General features: G+C 43.3%; 1 protein-coding gene across 6 annotated transcripts in view; it reads right to left on the bottom strand.

The window, feature by feature from the left end:
* The window catches only part of ST6GAL2 (ST6 beta-galactoside alpha-2,6-sialyltransferase 2), a 276373-nt gene that overhangs the window by 14412 nt on the left and 244997 nt on the right, over nucleotides 1–16964 (bottom strand). For all 6 annotated transcript variants that reach the window (XM_030569534.1, XM_030569562.1, XM_030569578.1 and 3 more), the window contains 4 exons: nucleotides 8820–9822; nucleotides 4966–5063; nucleotides 2437–2538; nucleotides 1092–1266 (listed from right to left, as the gene is read on the bottom strand). In XM_030569534.1, coding sequence (XP_030425394.1) covers nucleotides 1092–1266; nucleotides 2437–2538; nucleotides 4966–5063; nucleotides 8820–9765 — 1321 coding nt within the window. In that variant the 5' untranslated portion in view covers nucleotides 9766–9822. The remainder of the gene's footprint in view (nucleotides 1–1091; nucleotides 1267–2436; nucleotides 2539–4965; nucleotides 5064–8819; nucleotides 9823–16964) is intronic.

Genomic DNA, 16964 nt, shown 5'->3' with positions numbered 1-16964 from the left:
TTGTCTCCAGCTTCCAAAAATCTAATGCTGGGAACTGGCAGCTTCAACATTCCTGATGAACACTGCTCTTCTGGTGGATAATGACTGAACAGGTGATCCGATGCAGCTGGATCCTATCTCACTGAAAGCCTAAAAACTTTCACTAAGACCTTGAATTGGCTCTGGAATCCAATGGGAAGCCACCAGAGGATGCAGAGCACTGGGGAGACATGGCTTTTCCTGCTTGTTGTTCTAGCTCAAGCATCCAGTAATCTTTGTGAGTTACCTCGGTATTTTCTGACTGTGATAAACACATGGATCACTACGGTTAGATCCTTATCCGAGGGAAGAAGGGTAAAGTCTCAGATCAGAGGTGGAAGGCAGCCCTTGTTGCACTGTTACTACCTGTGTATTCACTAGCAGTGATGAATCCAGTAAGATCTTGAGACTTCATAATGCGTTGCTTACATGTATCCCTACATGTTAGTGATAAGCATCTACCAGGCACTGACAGTCACATAACAGGAAATGTGACCTCCGGGCCAAGCCATCCCTTCTTCAGAGAAATATTATGGAACGGCCAAGAAACCGAGTTGGAATTCTGTGCCTCCTACTGTAAAGGGAGGGTGACATGCACTAGCTGCTCTGAGGCTGGAACAGTACTATGGAGCCCTGCCTGGGTAGGAACACTCCTCCTCCCCTGTCGTTTGTGGAAGAAGCATGTGGCTTGACTGGTTGGGTAAAGATTTTAAAACTTTACAATGGACAGTAACAGCACAACAGCAATTTCACTGTATCTATCATTTGTGGTGGATTTTAGTGGTAAGTAAAAGTAATAGTTTTGTTTCATACAAACTCCTCGTATATCTCACTGCAAAAGTCCATACACTTGAGCATTTCGTAAACTAGTGATTTAAGGGTCAAGAATTTATAACATTCACGGTGAGTCACTGTTATTTTATACTATGTTTCCCATGCTGTGTATTTTAAATGGTCATTGTCACTACACTAGCACAATAAATAATGCATGAAAACAGGCCTGAGTATCAGGAGTGTATCTATTTAACCATTATTTAGATAACGTCTTTTAGGGCATTGCTAGATACACCTACCAATGAAACCTGATGAAGGTGGGTTGGGCTGTATCTTCTCTTTAGTGTTCTCCTGAATGATGTCCCAGAGCTGCCATATAAACTTGGGATGGAGAATGTAAAATGGCTGGTTTGGATTCCTCCTGCGATGTTGCACGTAAGGTGTGAACAGGTTATAGTCTGGCTTCTTATACCACTGGGGGGGGGGGGTGGAGGGAAAACAACCAAAAATGAGAAACTGATCAGTCCTAGGGTGCTGCTCAATACACACTAAACAGTATATAAAATACAACACCAGCAGCTCTGTGTTGGCACTGAAGTACGAAAGCATAAGCAGCAAGCCAGCCTGGGTTGCTGGACCTTTTCTTAGTAAGCCAGTCCCGAACTTGGGCTGCTCTGCTCCCTCCTCCATATGTGTGCTCCCAATATGCAATTCACCCCAGTGCATAGAACCAACACAAGGCCTATGCACCATTCACAGACCCACGTTAAATAATTAATTAGGGATTAAATAGGCTTAGTGCAAAACATTAGCACTGGGGTGAATTTCATTCCAAAACACCACCAGCTGCAGCAGCTCCTGGAGGAAGCAGAAAGCACTCTGTCAGCTGCACTAAAGGGGGTTCACCTGATGAAACAGGCACACTTATCTCCAGCTGCAGAGTGCTCAGATCTATTGCTTCCCTGGGCTCCCATTGCTAATAGCTTCCTTTTCTACAGAGCCCCTCCAAGTGACTGCAAAATGGATTTTTTTTGGGGGGGAGGTGATGGTGACTGGAAACAAAGGGGGGCTGGAGAAGGAGGGCACCAGCAAATTAATTTGGAAGCCTGGGGACTTGTGAATAAATATATGTGGTGGTGTGCTTGAGGGTCAATGGATTTGGAAGAGACTAGAGAAGAGTATTATGTATTTTTATTTAAGTGTAGGGTTTTTGTGGTGAGACATAGAGGGAAATGGAAAATACAGATGTGATTATTTACCTTCGCTCATGCCCCTCCACAAAAATCCAGCACTTTCCCTACCAGCCCCACAGCAATTTCTCCCATATTTATTATCTAACTCTCATTTTTAAATACACAAAACAGTAAGACCTCACCCCAACTCCCGACCAATCCATCTGCCCTCGGTATCTCTTAAAATAAGTAGTCTGCTCAGGTAGAAGTGAGGGCCATTCAAAAGACTTTGTCCAGTGAATATATATCTCCATATGGAAATGGTGTGCAGTACTTACAAGTACCACATTAAAATCTTGAGATCATTGAACTGACTGGTAGCTATGGGCTGTAGAATCAAACTATTCATTGCAGTTAACTTTGTCCATTGTTTTCAGCTGGTTGGGAGGAAATGAGCAAACTGAGGACTTACCACATTCAGATTTGCAGAGTAAGGAGCAGGATCCCAGGCCACTAAAATAACATCTTTATATAATGAACTGTCAATGAAGTGATGGTTTGGATTGGTGAGAATCTGCAAACAAACACACACACACATACACACACAAATGTTTTCAGTGAAACCTGAGCAATGTGAATCCTCTCTCTACAAAAGAACATGCAAAGAGTAGCACTAGTAAATGCAATGTGTACCAGAGTAAAGTCCAGGGACTATATGAACATCAAGCTTTTTGAAACATGGCACATCAGTGGCAACACAGATACACATCCATGCTTTTGTTGGATGCTCAACAAGCCAACAAAAATGGTGGCGGAGTCGGAAAAAGGGGGGTTATCATCAACCTTTTCTTGCTAAGGCTAAATGCAAGGGGGTTTTTAAACACGTAAAAAGACCTGAGCCCAAAGGAAGTACAAAAAGAATAATCAACTTCCCCAAGGGCTTCTCATCCCTCTCCACAGCTTCAGATGCTCCTAGTTATCTGGTGGCCCTGTGGACACACATAGCATCTGTACAGCTGGTGTGTGTCCAGAAAATAGTCAGAGTTCCTCTCTGAAATAAAAGCTTCCCTGAGCCACTTGTTTTACTTGAATCTTCAGTGAACTTTTATCAATTTTACATGTTAAGAGTTTAACCATAAGCAGCACTCATGCTTGTGTGAAGATTCTGTTCACTGAATTACAACTGTGTCCACAGTAGATCACCAGTAAGAAACATGCTACGGGTCCACCCAGAAGCCCACCAGTTGTGTGTGGACACAGCTATGTATTTCGGAAATTTAAGATTAAAGTATTACTAGCCCAAACTGCACATCGGAACCTTTTCTTGGGGAGCCAGCAACTTTCACAGGAGGGCTGTGACTCCAGGATCCTACTTTGGGGTTCTGTTGTTTTTTAGCTTAAATAAAAGAGATCCCTCAATGAAAGTAGTTCCAAAACAGAAAATTCAACCCTTCAGAGTAAAAGACCCATCTGCTTCAATAGGAGCAAAATAATTCCATTTTTGCAATAGCAGAAATACAACTCAGATCCACTGCTGTCATCTGCCTTTCTGTTTCTCTCCAATATATCTTCTCCCTAATTCTTCTAGCCCACTGTGGCTTTCCTTTCATTCCTCCTGGCCCATCCTTTCTCTGAGCTGCTATTCCTTTGACTCCTAACCAGATCTTGCTGATCTCTGGGTCATCCAAACCCAGAGAGGATTCGGAAGAATGACCTCAACAGTGATTAAAACAGCATTAATTTGGCTCTAGCTGTTTTATTAATCTACATTCCAGAGAAATGAATTCAAAACTAATTGTCATTTCCCTTTAGATTTCAATGAGCCATATTTCCTTGAGAAAAATAATTTTGTTGCCATAGCAGTATTTTCCCTACCACAAACTTTGAGCTTAGGTGACTTTTCATCAGCTTTCTATGAGACCAGAAGAACAAGTCCAAACCACCACAGTATCCCTAACCTCCCATTTCTGTGGGCAGTGTTTTTTTTAAATAATGTGAGCTCTTGTCTTCAGAGTATAAGCTTGTCAAGGCAGAGATCATGTCTTCTTTTAAGTTTGCTCAGCATCTACCACATTGGGGGCACTGCCAAAAACAAATAGTTAAGAAAAGGAATAATTTAACAATAATGCTACTAAACTGAGTTATGCAAGGTCTGCTATGACACAATTTTGAAAATGCAATAATAATAATTAGAATTTATATAGCATGTTTTATGTTCAAAACACTTAAGGGCATTAACTAATTAAATCCTCACAATCCCCAGATGGGGAAACTGAAAGGAGAAAATGAAGTGGTTTGTCCAAGGCCAGAGCTTAGGAAATCGTTTTTAGCAGTTTTTGAAAACTGAAAAAAATACTTCAACCACAAGATGTCACTACAGCTCAACAAATGTTAACATCTGTGGAAAAAAATCGGTTTTTTTTGGTTAGTTGAGGAAGTTCAGCTCAGATGCATTGTCTAGTTTTCACTGAGGTTTCTGTATTTTGTATACACTTCCAACTGGATTTAGAAAGAGGTGGAGTGACTTGGCTTACCTAGGTCATGCTCCAAGACAGCTAGCTCCCAAGAAAAGGTGGGGTGGGGGGGTTGTAATGGAAGATAGGGGAGTTCCAATAGCCACGGGATCACGGGGACCCAGAAGCAGTATGGAGGTACAAATCCTCTGCAGTGATGACTTTGGCCTTAAGCAGATACCTTGAGATCTGCAGGCTTCATCCAAAACTTTGCAAACTCATCCTTGATATCTTTGTCTCAGGGGAACTCTGCGCTTCCAGACTCCTCAAATTTCCTGCCACTATGCTAGAATACCCTGTAGGGGAGAACTGACCCTGAATGTTTCATCAGTTCTACATCATGGTTATGTCATTGGTGTGAATCACTAGTTGCTTACCAGATTATCCAACCATCTTTGTCCTTAAAATGTTTGATTTCTAAGATGTTAATTAAGCAATATTATATTGTATAGAAATAATAAACACATGAGTTCCCAAAAGATTCTGACCTGGGAGTTAATGATGCGCACGGTCGTTTTATTTCCAACATCTTTTTCATAGCCACGTGTAGGAGCAGAATTAAATCTCAGAACTGCATCATGAGAATCTAAGGGCACAAAAGGGCTACATTTATATATTTCTTAGTAAGATAAAACAATCTAATTTCAAGGAAAATGGATTTGTAAATTTTCCTAATCCTGGTACTGTATTCAGAGGATAAATATTCCACCATGAGGCGAAGCCCAAATCCTCTTTATCTGCCATATGTTACTACAATTGTTCAAATCCACTGGAAAAATTCAGAACAATCCAATACTAATTTAACTTGCAACGCATATGCAGTGTAGTTGCTGCCATGTCATACCTCACCCACCTTATCTCTTGCAATGTAATACAGATTTACCCTAACTGGATAAAATTAGAATGGAAAGTTTATTAGTCCACACAATTTTGCATATTATTTCTGCTGCAGTATATTAAAACAAATACTTCATGCAAAGATGCCTTAAACTAGATCAGTTTGCACTTTTGTAATGATCATCACTGCTTAGATACAGAGGTCTATAATAGGCTTATATTTTATAAAGTAGAATTCTGTCTCCCAAACCTGCAAATCCAACCTCATCCCCAAAATCAGTGCCGCTCTTGTGGAATCTGTGGGTGAGCAGAGCTGTCAGCACACAGGCCCTATTCCTCCACAGCAACTTTAGGCCCTCTCTGGCTTCCGGGCAGCTGGGCTCCAATAGAGCTGCACTGCTAGGGCTTTCCACAAACTGGAGCTCTGTATAACAGACAACTTCCCCAATTCAGGAAAGTGGTCAACCATATGCTTATCTTTAAGCACATGCTTAAATCCTATTGACTTCAGCTTAAGCACTTTGCTGGACTGAAGCTTCCATCAGTATTGTCTTTGTGAGCATTCCCTACTGCTTATGCAGATTTCAGAAGAGGTTGGGAGGGGGTGCAGAGGAATGATGAGAAAGGGGGTCAGTGAGAATGGCACCCCCACTACAGACAGTACTCTCCTGCTTTCACACCTGGCCCTGGGATCTACACAAGTTTTTCCCTTCTGCCTACGTAGAGAGAGGAGATCATCTAGGACAAAGTATGCTACCCACCTCATCTCGTGATGGTTTAACAGATGAGTACAATGAGTTACGATAAAAGTTATTAATTTAACTATATTTAAAATGCACCCATCCATAGCTCTGGGCACAGCCACAAAATCATTCAACCTGGAGCCCAGCATTCACTTTGCATACAATGCTGGTCCCACCCACATTAACTCTCCCCTCTTCACCCCGGCCCTCTGCCTGGAAAAATAGTAGAGAACTACTGCAATGCAGTGCAACCTGCAGATCAACACATCCCAACTCCGAGGTCAACGGAACTACTTGTGTGAATGTGAGATTCGGGACTGAGCCGTAAGGACCCAAATCTGCAAGGTGCTGAGCACCCCAGCTCCTTCTAGTACCAAGCAGGGAAGGGAGGTTTCTTGTACATCTCTGTGCACCATGCAATGGCCTCACATATTCTGGCTCTAAAGATTTTGGCCCCTTCCACCTAAACATGAGTGGCCTGATTTTTTTCCCCAGAAGCGTCAATGGGAGCTGCAGGCTCAGCACATCTGAAAATTAAGCCCCTTACATTCAGGTGCCTAAATATGGGATTTTAGGACCCTAACTTTAGGTGTCCAGGTTTGAAAGTTTTTACCACAATCTTGTGACCAAGGGGAGTTATACAGTTCACTGTGTGTTTGTTAACACAATTTAGCACAGCGTCTTAAAAACTTCAAACACCTATTAGTGCTGGGTTTTATATCATGTGTAAAAACCTTTTCTTTTAAAAGAAAAGTAAACTGGGATGCAGTTTAACACTTATATTAGCTGTTTTTAAGAGGAGTGATTTTAAAGCTTGTGAAGTATTTAGAGGTACCCAGGATAAATGACCAATTACTGTTCACATGCTAAGGGGAAAATAAAACCTCCTCATGACGTCACAACAGAACGTGATGCTGCCAAAACAGTTGTGTTTGTCATTAAATAACATGATCTACAATTAAAGTGTTTACAGTTGCAACATCTATTTTCTTTCAAAAACAGCTATGATGAGAGTCCAAAAAGCGAAGAGCAAATTAAAGTCTGTGACAGCATTTCTAATAGGAACACAGAAGAGGGAGCTAAAGAGCTACTTATAAAAAGTTCCTGTGATCCTCTTTTATCAATTTGTTGCTTCTGGAAAGAGATCTAGTTACAATCCTGATATGTGTATCACAAACTACGAGAAGGCACGTGCAACTTGGAGCTGCACCCCATGTGCTTCCATCAGAAGATCTCTTCCTTTCTAGTTGGCCTCTCTTCAGGATTGAAAATGTGCACCTGGGGAAGAAGCTTTGGGGGCAGAAAGGTTGATGGCAGGGCCAGCATCACCATTCCAATACACGCTATGCATGCAGCGTGCTATTTTCCAGACCCTGACTCCAATGGAGCATTTCCAAATAGCTAGAGTGGGCATTACAGCCAAGGCAGCAGAACAGGGGCCTTACATGGATGGCTCTAGCATTCAGCAGATCCCCAAAGATGTATAGGTTCTGTGACCAAGCACTCCGCTAAGCCCTGACTGACTGACAGAAACTTCTGGAGGGGGCTTCTGAGAGAAACCTTAATTTTCATTTCCCTGTTCCTTTCCCACAGGCTTTTCCGATGGAGAGTTTGAAATGTTTGACGAAGGCCTTATTAATGGTGGCATTTCAAACCTGTAACTTTTACTAGGACTCTTCCATTTAGGAGACACACATCAGGTGAACATTCTCAATTAAACTGAAGGCTCCACAAGAATACAGAGTGAGTGGCATGAGGCTGCCATGACCAGAATAGTTATGAGGGAATGCTTAGTGCCATGGAGTCAAATGAGCACTGAAGGCACCACAATGTCAGGGTGACCACCCAATACCACACTGAAAATACCTGTGCTGGTTTGAGACTCTGACACTAAAGGATTTTGCTTCATTTCAGTGACAGCACATAGTGAGAGGAAGGAATTGTTGAGCTATTTCACCTCAGAGGTTTCTAAATCAGTGGGACTTCTCATGAAATTGGGGGTTACTCAGTTTTGATTTTAGCTGCAGGCTGGCAAGGCACTTGTGCTGTGCTGGAAGCCCATTAGAATCGTTTGATAATGACAGCAGTTCTAATAGATCACAGAGATTTAAGGGAAACCCATGGCAAAGAGACAAAGCAGGAAGATGAAGCAGGTATGAGGATAAGAAATCCTGGATGATGGGAGGAATTGCTAGTGTATATCCAAAGATTTCTACGGAAAGTTGGGACAGATAATTCTTGGTGCTCCAGAAGTAAATGGTGGAAATGTGATGCATATATTACTTCCTTCTCTTGATCCTTTTAACATACTACGATCGTGTCACATCAGTAAAGAAATCCTAAGACAACAAAAAAACAAAAGCTTTTCCTTACACTGTACTAACGTATAGACAGAAATACAATGAAGATTTTAAAAATGAAAGCCTGAGAATAAAACTAACCTGTTAAGGAAGTAAACATGATCACACCAATATGTAAAACTGTCATGGTTCTATTAAACTCAATTCATTCTTTGTGCCCCAAACCAAATAAAATAAATAAAAAGACGTCCCCCTCTTCAAATGAATGACTACCATGGGCCTGATTTTCTCACAGTTATACTGGCGTCATACAGGAGTACACCACTGAAGTCTGTGGAGCTATATGGATGTAAAGCTGGGGAGAGAGAAGAATAAGGATCTTCAGGCTTATCTCTGAAAAAGGATGGACCCTTTGATAGATGAACACACACATACTTATGAGTGAGAAGCATTTTCACCCACCTATTTCATCCCCTAGAGAAGAGTTCAGTATTGCACCAGCAGACATAACTACGGCACAGCTTCCAAAGCCATGTGGATACAGTTTGCCTAGTGGAATTTGAGGAACGTGCTTTTCCCATCCAAGAGCTGAAAAGGGGGCCTCCTTGCCATCTATTGTTTTCACATGCATCCTGTCCTTGAGCTCACAGATGAGCTGGTCTCCTGTCAGTCTGGAGTTTCGTTTCCCTTTGAACCGCACCCCATGCTTGTTGGTGTTGAGATAGTCTTTCATAGCTTTCTGCAGGCGAGGGTTCAGCATCTTGGAGGAGACATCCCCTTTCCAAAGCCTATAAAGGAAGGATTTTGACATTGTAGAAGATAACCCATCCCAATCATCAGACTCATCAAATAGCTGGCTTCTCCTGCGTATCTGGTTTCTTTTCTTTGTTCTTTTCTCATGGGTCCATTTTTCCTGTAAAACATTTTCCCTCTGATCATCCTCATTGGGAGAGATGAATTTCACTAGCTCTTGAATGTTGCTGTGTTGCTGAGGCTGGCCAGCAGCAAATAAATAGTTGTCATCCCCTTGATAGAAAGCATTTTTTGATTTTCTCCCTACCTGGGAAGAAAAAAACTCTTCTTCATTTTCAAAGCCATCCTCTAGATCAATCCACTTTTTAATGCTTCCGGTCCCCAATTTAAATGAATCTAAGAAATCTTCATTAAGAAGCACCTCGTTCCTATCTATGGTTTCAGAGGATGATGGATCATGTATTGCTCCCATAATAACTCTCTGCTTGCCCTGAATGGGCAGGAGCCTCTTCGTCTCAATGTAAGAGAAGGAACTTGGAACTGGTTCAGCAGTGTTGCTATCTGTAAAATAGATGAAGATCACCAAGAAGAGGAGACCCCATGCAAATAGCCCAAACAGCATTAGTTGTTTCCATTGCTTCAAGTTAGGTTTCATGGCAATGCCTGTACCAACTCCTCCGTGCCTTGAAGTATTGGTGAAGGGGAATGAAACCTGAAAAGAATATCAAAGATTAATCAAGAGCTGTTCTGAAAACAGAGAAAAAGTAGAAGTATATTAAAAAGTTCTGGGAGGAGTAGGCTCGGTGCATACACAACAGCGTGGGAGTCTCAGAGGAAGAAACAAACATAGGAGCTCAGGGACACCACATAGGTGACACATTTTGGCTCCATCTGCATGGTGACAGCTGCTGGGTACAGAAGCAGTCTCTGGTGGCCAGTTTATAGAGCAACATTGGAACCTGCCTTGGAGGCGATCATTTACCTGTCGGCTTCTGCTGTACCCAATACACCAACTTGATTAAAAACAAAATTGATAATGTGCGTTATGGAGAAAGTCCAGCTCCCTCCCCTATGGCCATGGAAGGCCCTGTGCAGTCGAACCACTATGATTCTTCAGTATAAAGGTCAAGGAGTTATGTAGTCAGTGCACAGGGCCTCTGCATGGTACAGAGCCTTGCTGTGCAAAGGGGCTAGTGAGGGGAGGCTCATAGGCAGGCTGGAATAGGGGCCTTATTCATTTACATGGGATACCTCCGTTTTTATATGGTTAAATTATGCAAGGGGATGTACACACTGGCTGCAAGTTGTTCTACAAACTATTCAGCAACATATTAGCCTCAGGCTGTGCTGAGGATAACTGTGTAACCTCAGCATGAATTTCAAATTTGGACGGGTCTTACTGCAGACTTTGAGCCCAATTCTTCTCTCACACAGGTATAACTCAGAAATAACTCATGTGAAGTCAATGGCGTTACACTGGAGGAAAGCCAGCGCAAGTGAGAGAAGAATTAGGCCCACTACTCCCACACAAACAGAAATATGCTACATGTAGCAATATGCTGGCAGCCCATTTGTATTCTGAAGGACAAATTTTATTTATCAAAGAATAATATCGCGCACAGTTCAGTATGTGTATTTCAGCTGTGTCATCTCATGCTTGTACCACTACTTCTATAGCCTGATTATCCAATGTTATACCAGTTTTACACAGTGGATGTATCTCCACTGATATTTTCCTCAGCTGATGTAAATTGGTGTTCCTTCATTGCACCATCTGAACCATCTGATCTGGCTCAATGGCTTTAAAACCAGTGTAGTCCAGCAGAATATCAAGTCCTTTATATGCAAAACAACTGTCTTTTTCACATCCCCTGTACGACACACTCTGTGGTATCAGTGGAAAGAACACAGTGGATTTTTGTATGCCAAGATGGGATGCCAACAGTTAGCCTATTTCTAAAAGATAGAACTGATGGGACAAGCTCAAGGATAGTAACAGTCTTTAAAAAAGAAAACAAAAAAAAAAAAACAGGTATAGATTTGGAAATTTGCACTTTACCACAACGTTGGGATTGTGGAGGAGATTTAGGGACAAAATCCTGGAAAAATGAAGTAAAATCTGAGTGACAGGATTTACTCCAAGGAAGATACACTGCAGTGCTGATGACTCATCAGACATTGGGATGTTCTTTACAGGGTCGGCTCTACTGTTTTCGCCGCCCCAAGCAGCATGCCGAATTGCAGCCGTGAACGGCGGGGGCAGTCCGTGCGCTGTTAGGGCGGCATGCGCATTTCCACAGCAGCGGCAATTCGGCGGCAGCTTCTGTTTTCAGCCAGAAGAGAGAAGCTGCGCCGAAGCAGACAGCTGAACATAGAAACTGCCGCTGAATTGCCGCCACCACAGAAACGCACATGCCGCCTTAACGGCACATGGACTGCCCCCGCCGTCCACTGCGGCAATTCGGAGCCCTGCTTGGGGGCAAAAACACACGGACTGCCACCCCTTGCAGACTGCTGCCACAAGCACCAGCTTGGAATGCTGGTGCCTGGAGCCGGTCCTGGTTCTCTACCACTCAGCTGACCAGCAACAGAACAGCATATTATGGCAAGGTGGGGCAGAGGATCAGCCCATTCATCCAGACACACATGGGGAGGATGCAGTAATGCAAGTGGGGCTTTGCAGATGCTAAGACCTGAGGGTGCCAATTACCCAACCTAACTGTACAGTAAAGCTATTTCCTATATTTCTAGTCTAGGCAAAGCCTCGAGCAGCAGAAGAGCAGCTGACTTGGAGCCTTACAAATGTCCAAATAGAGGCACAATATCACAGGGTCACAGCTGAGTGGCCAAGTATCCCTGCAAACAAACTTACTTCTAATACACGGACGAAATTCATCAGTGTAACAGTGAACACATAATTCCCATGCTCCACATACATTCAGCTTGGGTTATACAAAACACCTGGAAAAATACCTGTTATGCAAACTGACCCATTTCCTTCCCCCTACTCTGTCCATGCAAGACGAGTCTCCTCAGTATGTTCATGAGTGCTGTTTCCAGTTTTAAAAGACTCAAGGCTACTTATGTCAGGAGATTTCTTACAGTATGATTGTTGTGTAACGTCGATCGGCACTGAAGTTATTCTAACCAGCCCACTCAGTGTTCAAATAGTTTGCATTTGTTAATCAGCATTCTTTGCCTGTCTGAACCACTCTCATTCCTTTTTATCATTTTCCCTGCTGGTTTCCATCCACCCTCCAATTTTCAACGACTGCCTTCCGGACAGCACACATGATGAGTTACCCTTTGCTCACTCAGGTGTTCCTCTAGCTGAGTGTACATTTCATGTTTGCAGTGTTGGTCCCAGAATATTAGAGAGAGAAATGGTTGGTGAGATAATGTCTTTTATTGGTTCAACCTTGGTAAAAGAGACAAGCTTTAAGGCACACCCAGAGCTTTTCTTTCAGTCTGGGAGCTCTGTTTAAGGTCAAACATTTGTCTCACAAGCGGAAATTGGTCCAATAAAAGATACTACCTCACCCACTTTTTGTCTCTATATATTTCATGCAAGTTTCACAAAGGAAGCATCTTTCACAACCTTACTAACAGTCCAGTTTACAGAGCCTTAAATCATTGAGGAAGAGGGCACTAACATTTCCCACTGATTTGTGAAACACATCTATTCAAAAATAATCCAGCATGAAATCTTACATATTTCTAATTTTCACAACATTTTATTATCAGAAGACTGTAAGAGGCAGAACAGGTTTGCTTTGTGTTGGCTTGTTTGTTTTTTGTCACGTAATCTTTTCCCCCAAAAGCAAAGTATTTATACTGCTGTATAGTTGTTAACAATGCAATCAGAAGTAGTGACACATCAAGATGAAATCAGAAAACTGAGTAAAACATTAAACATTTATAGAACAACCTTTGGATGTATAAGATCCTTTGCAAAGTTTTTATCCCTTGGAACAGGAGGCGGAGCCAGGCCACAAACATGAAGGATACCCAGGAATCTCCTGGACACCTGGGCCATCCAGGTGAGCCTCTGTGCTTCTTTACCAATTCTGGACTTCCAATAAGACCACATATACACCACACCCTATTTCCCCCAGTTAGCAGGGACTACTGGCCACCACTACCCCAGTTAAAAGGGGAGCCACACAACACAGGTAATATAGCCCCGGGGCTATCTGCAAGTCCAGAGAGCCATTAGTCTGACCTGGCCCCCTCCACCAAGCATGCAGCTACCAACTCTCCACTCCTGGCAAATCCCCTCCCATCTCAGAGATCCACGCTTTGTGAAGTCTTGGGAACGTAGGGAAGAAAGGCAATGCAGATTTGTCCAGGACCCCTCCCCTCCCACACACATTTTCCACAGTAGAAAGGGTGGAACGAGGGGCGGCTCTAGGAATTTTGCAGCCCCAAGCACGACAGGCAGGCTGCCTTCCGCGGCTTGCCTGTGGGAGGTCCACTGAAGCCGCAGGACCAGCAGACCCTCCGCAGGCACGCCTGTGGGAGGTCCACCAAAGCCGCGGGACCAGCGGACTCTCCGCAGGCAAGCCGCAGAGGGCAGCCTGCCTGTCACCCTTGCGATGCCGGCAGAGCACCCCCCGCGGCTTGCCGCCCCAAGCACACGCTTGGCGTGCTGGGGCATGGAGCCACCTCTGGGTGGAACAGTCACACATGGAGGGGGTCTCTCTGTGAGCAGCTCTGAGGCACATAACTGGGCCCGAATGACATCTCTTGTTTTATTTTTGTTTCTTGAAAATCAACATGCCAATTGTTGAGAAGACAAAAATACTGCATAGGAAACAGAAGATGTTTAGTAAAGACAGAAAAATAACACCAAGATCACAGAATACAAATTAATCGGACTAAGGACTCTAGTGGATTTCTAGTACTTCTGTCTGGGCAGCTAGCTCATGATGCAAATCTCAGACTATAAAAGCAAGTCTAGACTAGTCTCCATATCTTCTCCTTGCTCCAGTAAGTTCTAAATGTGCCACCCCAAACTCACCTACCCCCTTACTTACACACAATGAGATTAGTTGTGTATTAAGAGGCTACCCACACTGAGCAAGGCTGGCACAATGGAGAATGTAGTTAGAAGGTAAGATAGTTTCTTCTTCAGCAAAGATAAGAGTGTCCCTTTGGCACCCCTGTAGCTCAAGATCTTATCTTGCTGCATCTCTCCTGAGTGGTAGGCATGTCTAAGCAATTAGCTGATGTCTAAGCTCCAACTCCCATCTGGAAAGTTTTTGTCTTTGGCCAGTTTGCTTGCATGAAAGCCAGTTGAAACAATCTCTCAGGTCAGGAGGTCATTTATTTATTTAATAAAATACTAACAATGTATGGACAGCAAAAAGCAAAACCATGACTATTTTTTAAATGTCCAGAAAATGACCCTAATTCTCAACCAAAATTTTTCCAATGAAAGCATCAGTCTATGGGAGGTGTAATTTTGTTCTGCTAAGATTCAAATTACTGGTGTGCTGCCTCTCTGCTGTAACTCCCATTGTTTCCTAACAAGGGGCACTTTCAGTTTTTCTAAGCCAGACCGCCTGACTATTTATTAAAGGAGAAGAGATGGGTGAAGGAGATCCCTTTGGAACATTCCTCCCTTTCAAGGCTGCCTATTGTTAAACTAATCTGCACAGACCCCAGCAGCTAAGAGGTCAGCATGGTTCACGTTGATGTTCTAAGTTTTGCACTGTTATGTTAAACAGGAGTTTTCTTGGCTGCAGTTTTACAAAGAGCAGGTCACCTTGGGGTTATTTGGGATACTGAATGTCAGCTGCAGGCAGACATTCCCAGGATGCTGGAAATCAGACTAGAGTTTATTTCGTGGAACCCTTACGTAGCCTGAGTAGACAAGACGTGCTTCTTTAGTCAGCTAATTCCATGGTACTAAGAAACCTCTGGCATGAGTCAAGACAGCTGGAGGCTGCATTTCTAGGGTAGAGAAACACACACACACACACACACACCCTTTCATGAGGGAGGTGCCGAATTATTTTTAGCATTCTCACTGTTTGTACAGTAGGCAGCAAAACTGACAGACCCCTGGGTATGGTGTCTGCCAAAAACATATATGGCAAAGGAACTTGTCTATTGGCTATAATTAGGCCTTCTAATTAATGAATTGCTCTTGGACAGCTTTCTTGTTAGTATCTTCAATTATTATTTGCCAGATAAGTTAACTGTATTCAGTATTTCTTGTGGCAATGAAAAACAGTTCCTTTTTGTTTCTGGAGGGTCATCTAAATAATGCAGTGCTAATATATCTATAATGTTACTTTGTGTGCTTTGCATCAGATTGCCCCCTCCCAGGGAACACCTAAGGGGGAAGAGAGATGGGCAGTATTACCAACCCAAAGCTTTAAATAATTATGAATCAGGCTATCAAAAGTTATTGGACTGTCTTAAAAATAATGAACTTTTAAAAATAATATGGTGGGGGTTGCTTTCTGGCGCTTGGGCATCTATAAGGTTCATGATTTCAAGCTATTCTCTGATTCTGGCTGCTGGGACTTTAAGAAAATCACCAAATATTGTGGGAATTGCAGTAAAGTCACTAGAGTTGGCACACTATGAGCTGGAGAAAATCTCAGTGAGGTTTCTGGTGAGGATCATTTCCTAGATTATTCTGCAGGACAGGAGGACTTGGCTGCATAAACCCCCAGGGTTTCAGTGGAGACCAGAACCATTCACATGGAGGCTTTATGCTTCTGATACCTGCTCACCCTTTACCACCTCCCTCCAGGTAGCTGGCATTGGAGCCAAGCTGCCAGGAACTTCTCTACCATCACTGTTCCTGGAGCTTCATCAAATGAACTCCACAGCGCAAAGACTACTCAACTTAGAAGCTAACGCAGCCCGGGTTGGCAGGGGGAAAATACATGTGACACTCCCATCCTTCGCCCCACGTGTGGATCCCCAGCTGTATGGAATGCTCTTCAGTAGATCTAGGAACAGAGGGAACAGTGCTACAGAGTGACCCCATCTGCCAGCTAAAATGTCAAGCAACTCCATCTATCACAACCACCAGCGCTCACTTTCATAATCTCCACAACAGCCACATCTGATTCCTACAAATATTAAACATCAAGGGTGAAATCCTGGCCCCTGTTAAAATAAATGAGAAAACTCCCATTGAAGTTTATGGGGCCAGGATTTCATCCTAAGTTTCAGTTATATTATTCTTTTTATTGAGAGGGGCCACGGTAAAGTGAGAGGGAATGGCAGGAAGGAGGGAACACAGAAAAGGGGATATTGAGGGTCAGAGAGAGGACAGAAGGAAAGAAGGGCTAGAGCAGTGGTTCTCAAACTATGGGTCGGGACCCTATAGTAGGTCGGGACCTCATTTTAATGGGGTCGCCAAGGCTGGCATTAGACTTGCTGGGGCCCAGGGCCGAAGCCCAAGCCCCATCGCTCAGGGCTGGGGCCAAGGCCAGAGAGCTTCAGCCCTGGGTGGCATGGCTCAGGTTACAGGCTCCCTGCCTAGGACTGAAGTCCTTGGGCTTGGAGCCTGTCATAAACAGATAGTTAAGCATTAATGCCTCTTTTACCTGTAAAAGGTTAAGAAGCTCAGTAAACCTGGCTCACACCTGCCCAGAGGACCAAGAAGGGGACAAGATACTTTCAAATCTTGGTGGATGAAAGTCTTTTGTTTGTACTCTTTGTTTTTGGGTGTTGTTCGCTCTTGGGACTAAGAGGGACCAGACGTCAATCCAGGCTCTCCCCAAATCTTTCTGAATCAGTCTCTCATGTTTCAAAATTGTAAGTAATAGCCAGGCGAGGCGGGTTAGTCTTAGTTTTGTTTTCTCAACTTGTAAATGTTCCTTTTTTGCT

Source organism: Gopherus evgoodei, chromosome 1, assembly GCF_007399415.2.
Source record: "Gopherus evgoodei ecotype Sinaloan lineage chromosome 1, rGopEvg1_v1.p, whole genome shotgun sequence".
Lineage (NCBI taxonomy): Eukaryota > Metazoa > Chordata > Testudines > Testudinidae > Gopherus > Gopherus evgoodei.
This window is presented reverse-complemented; position numbering and strand designations above follow the sequence as displayed.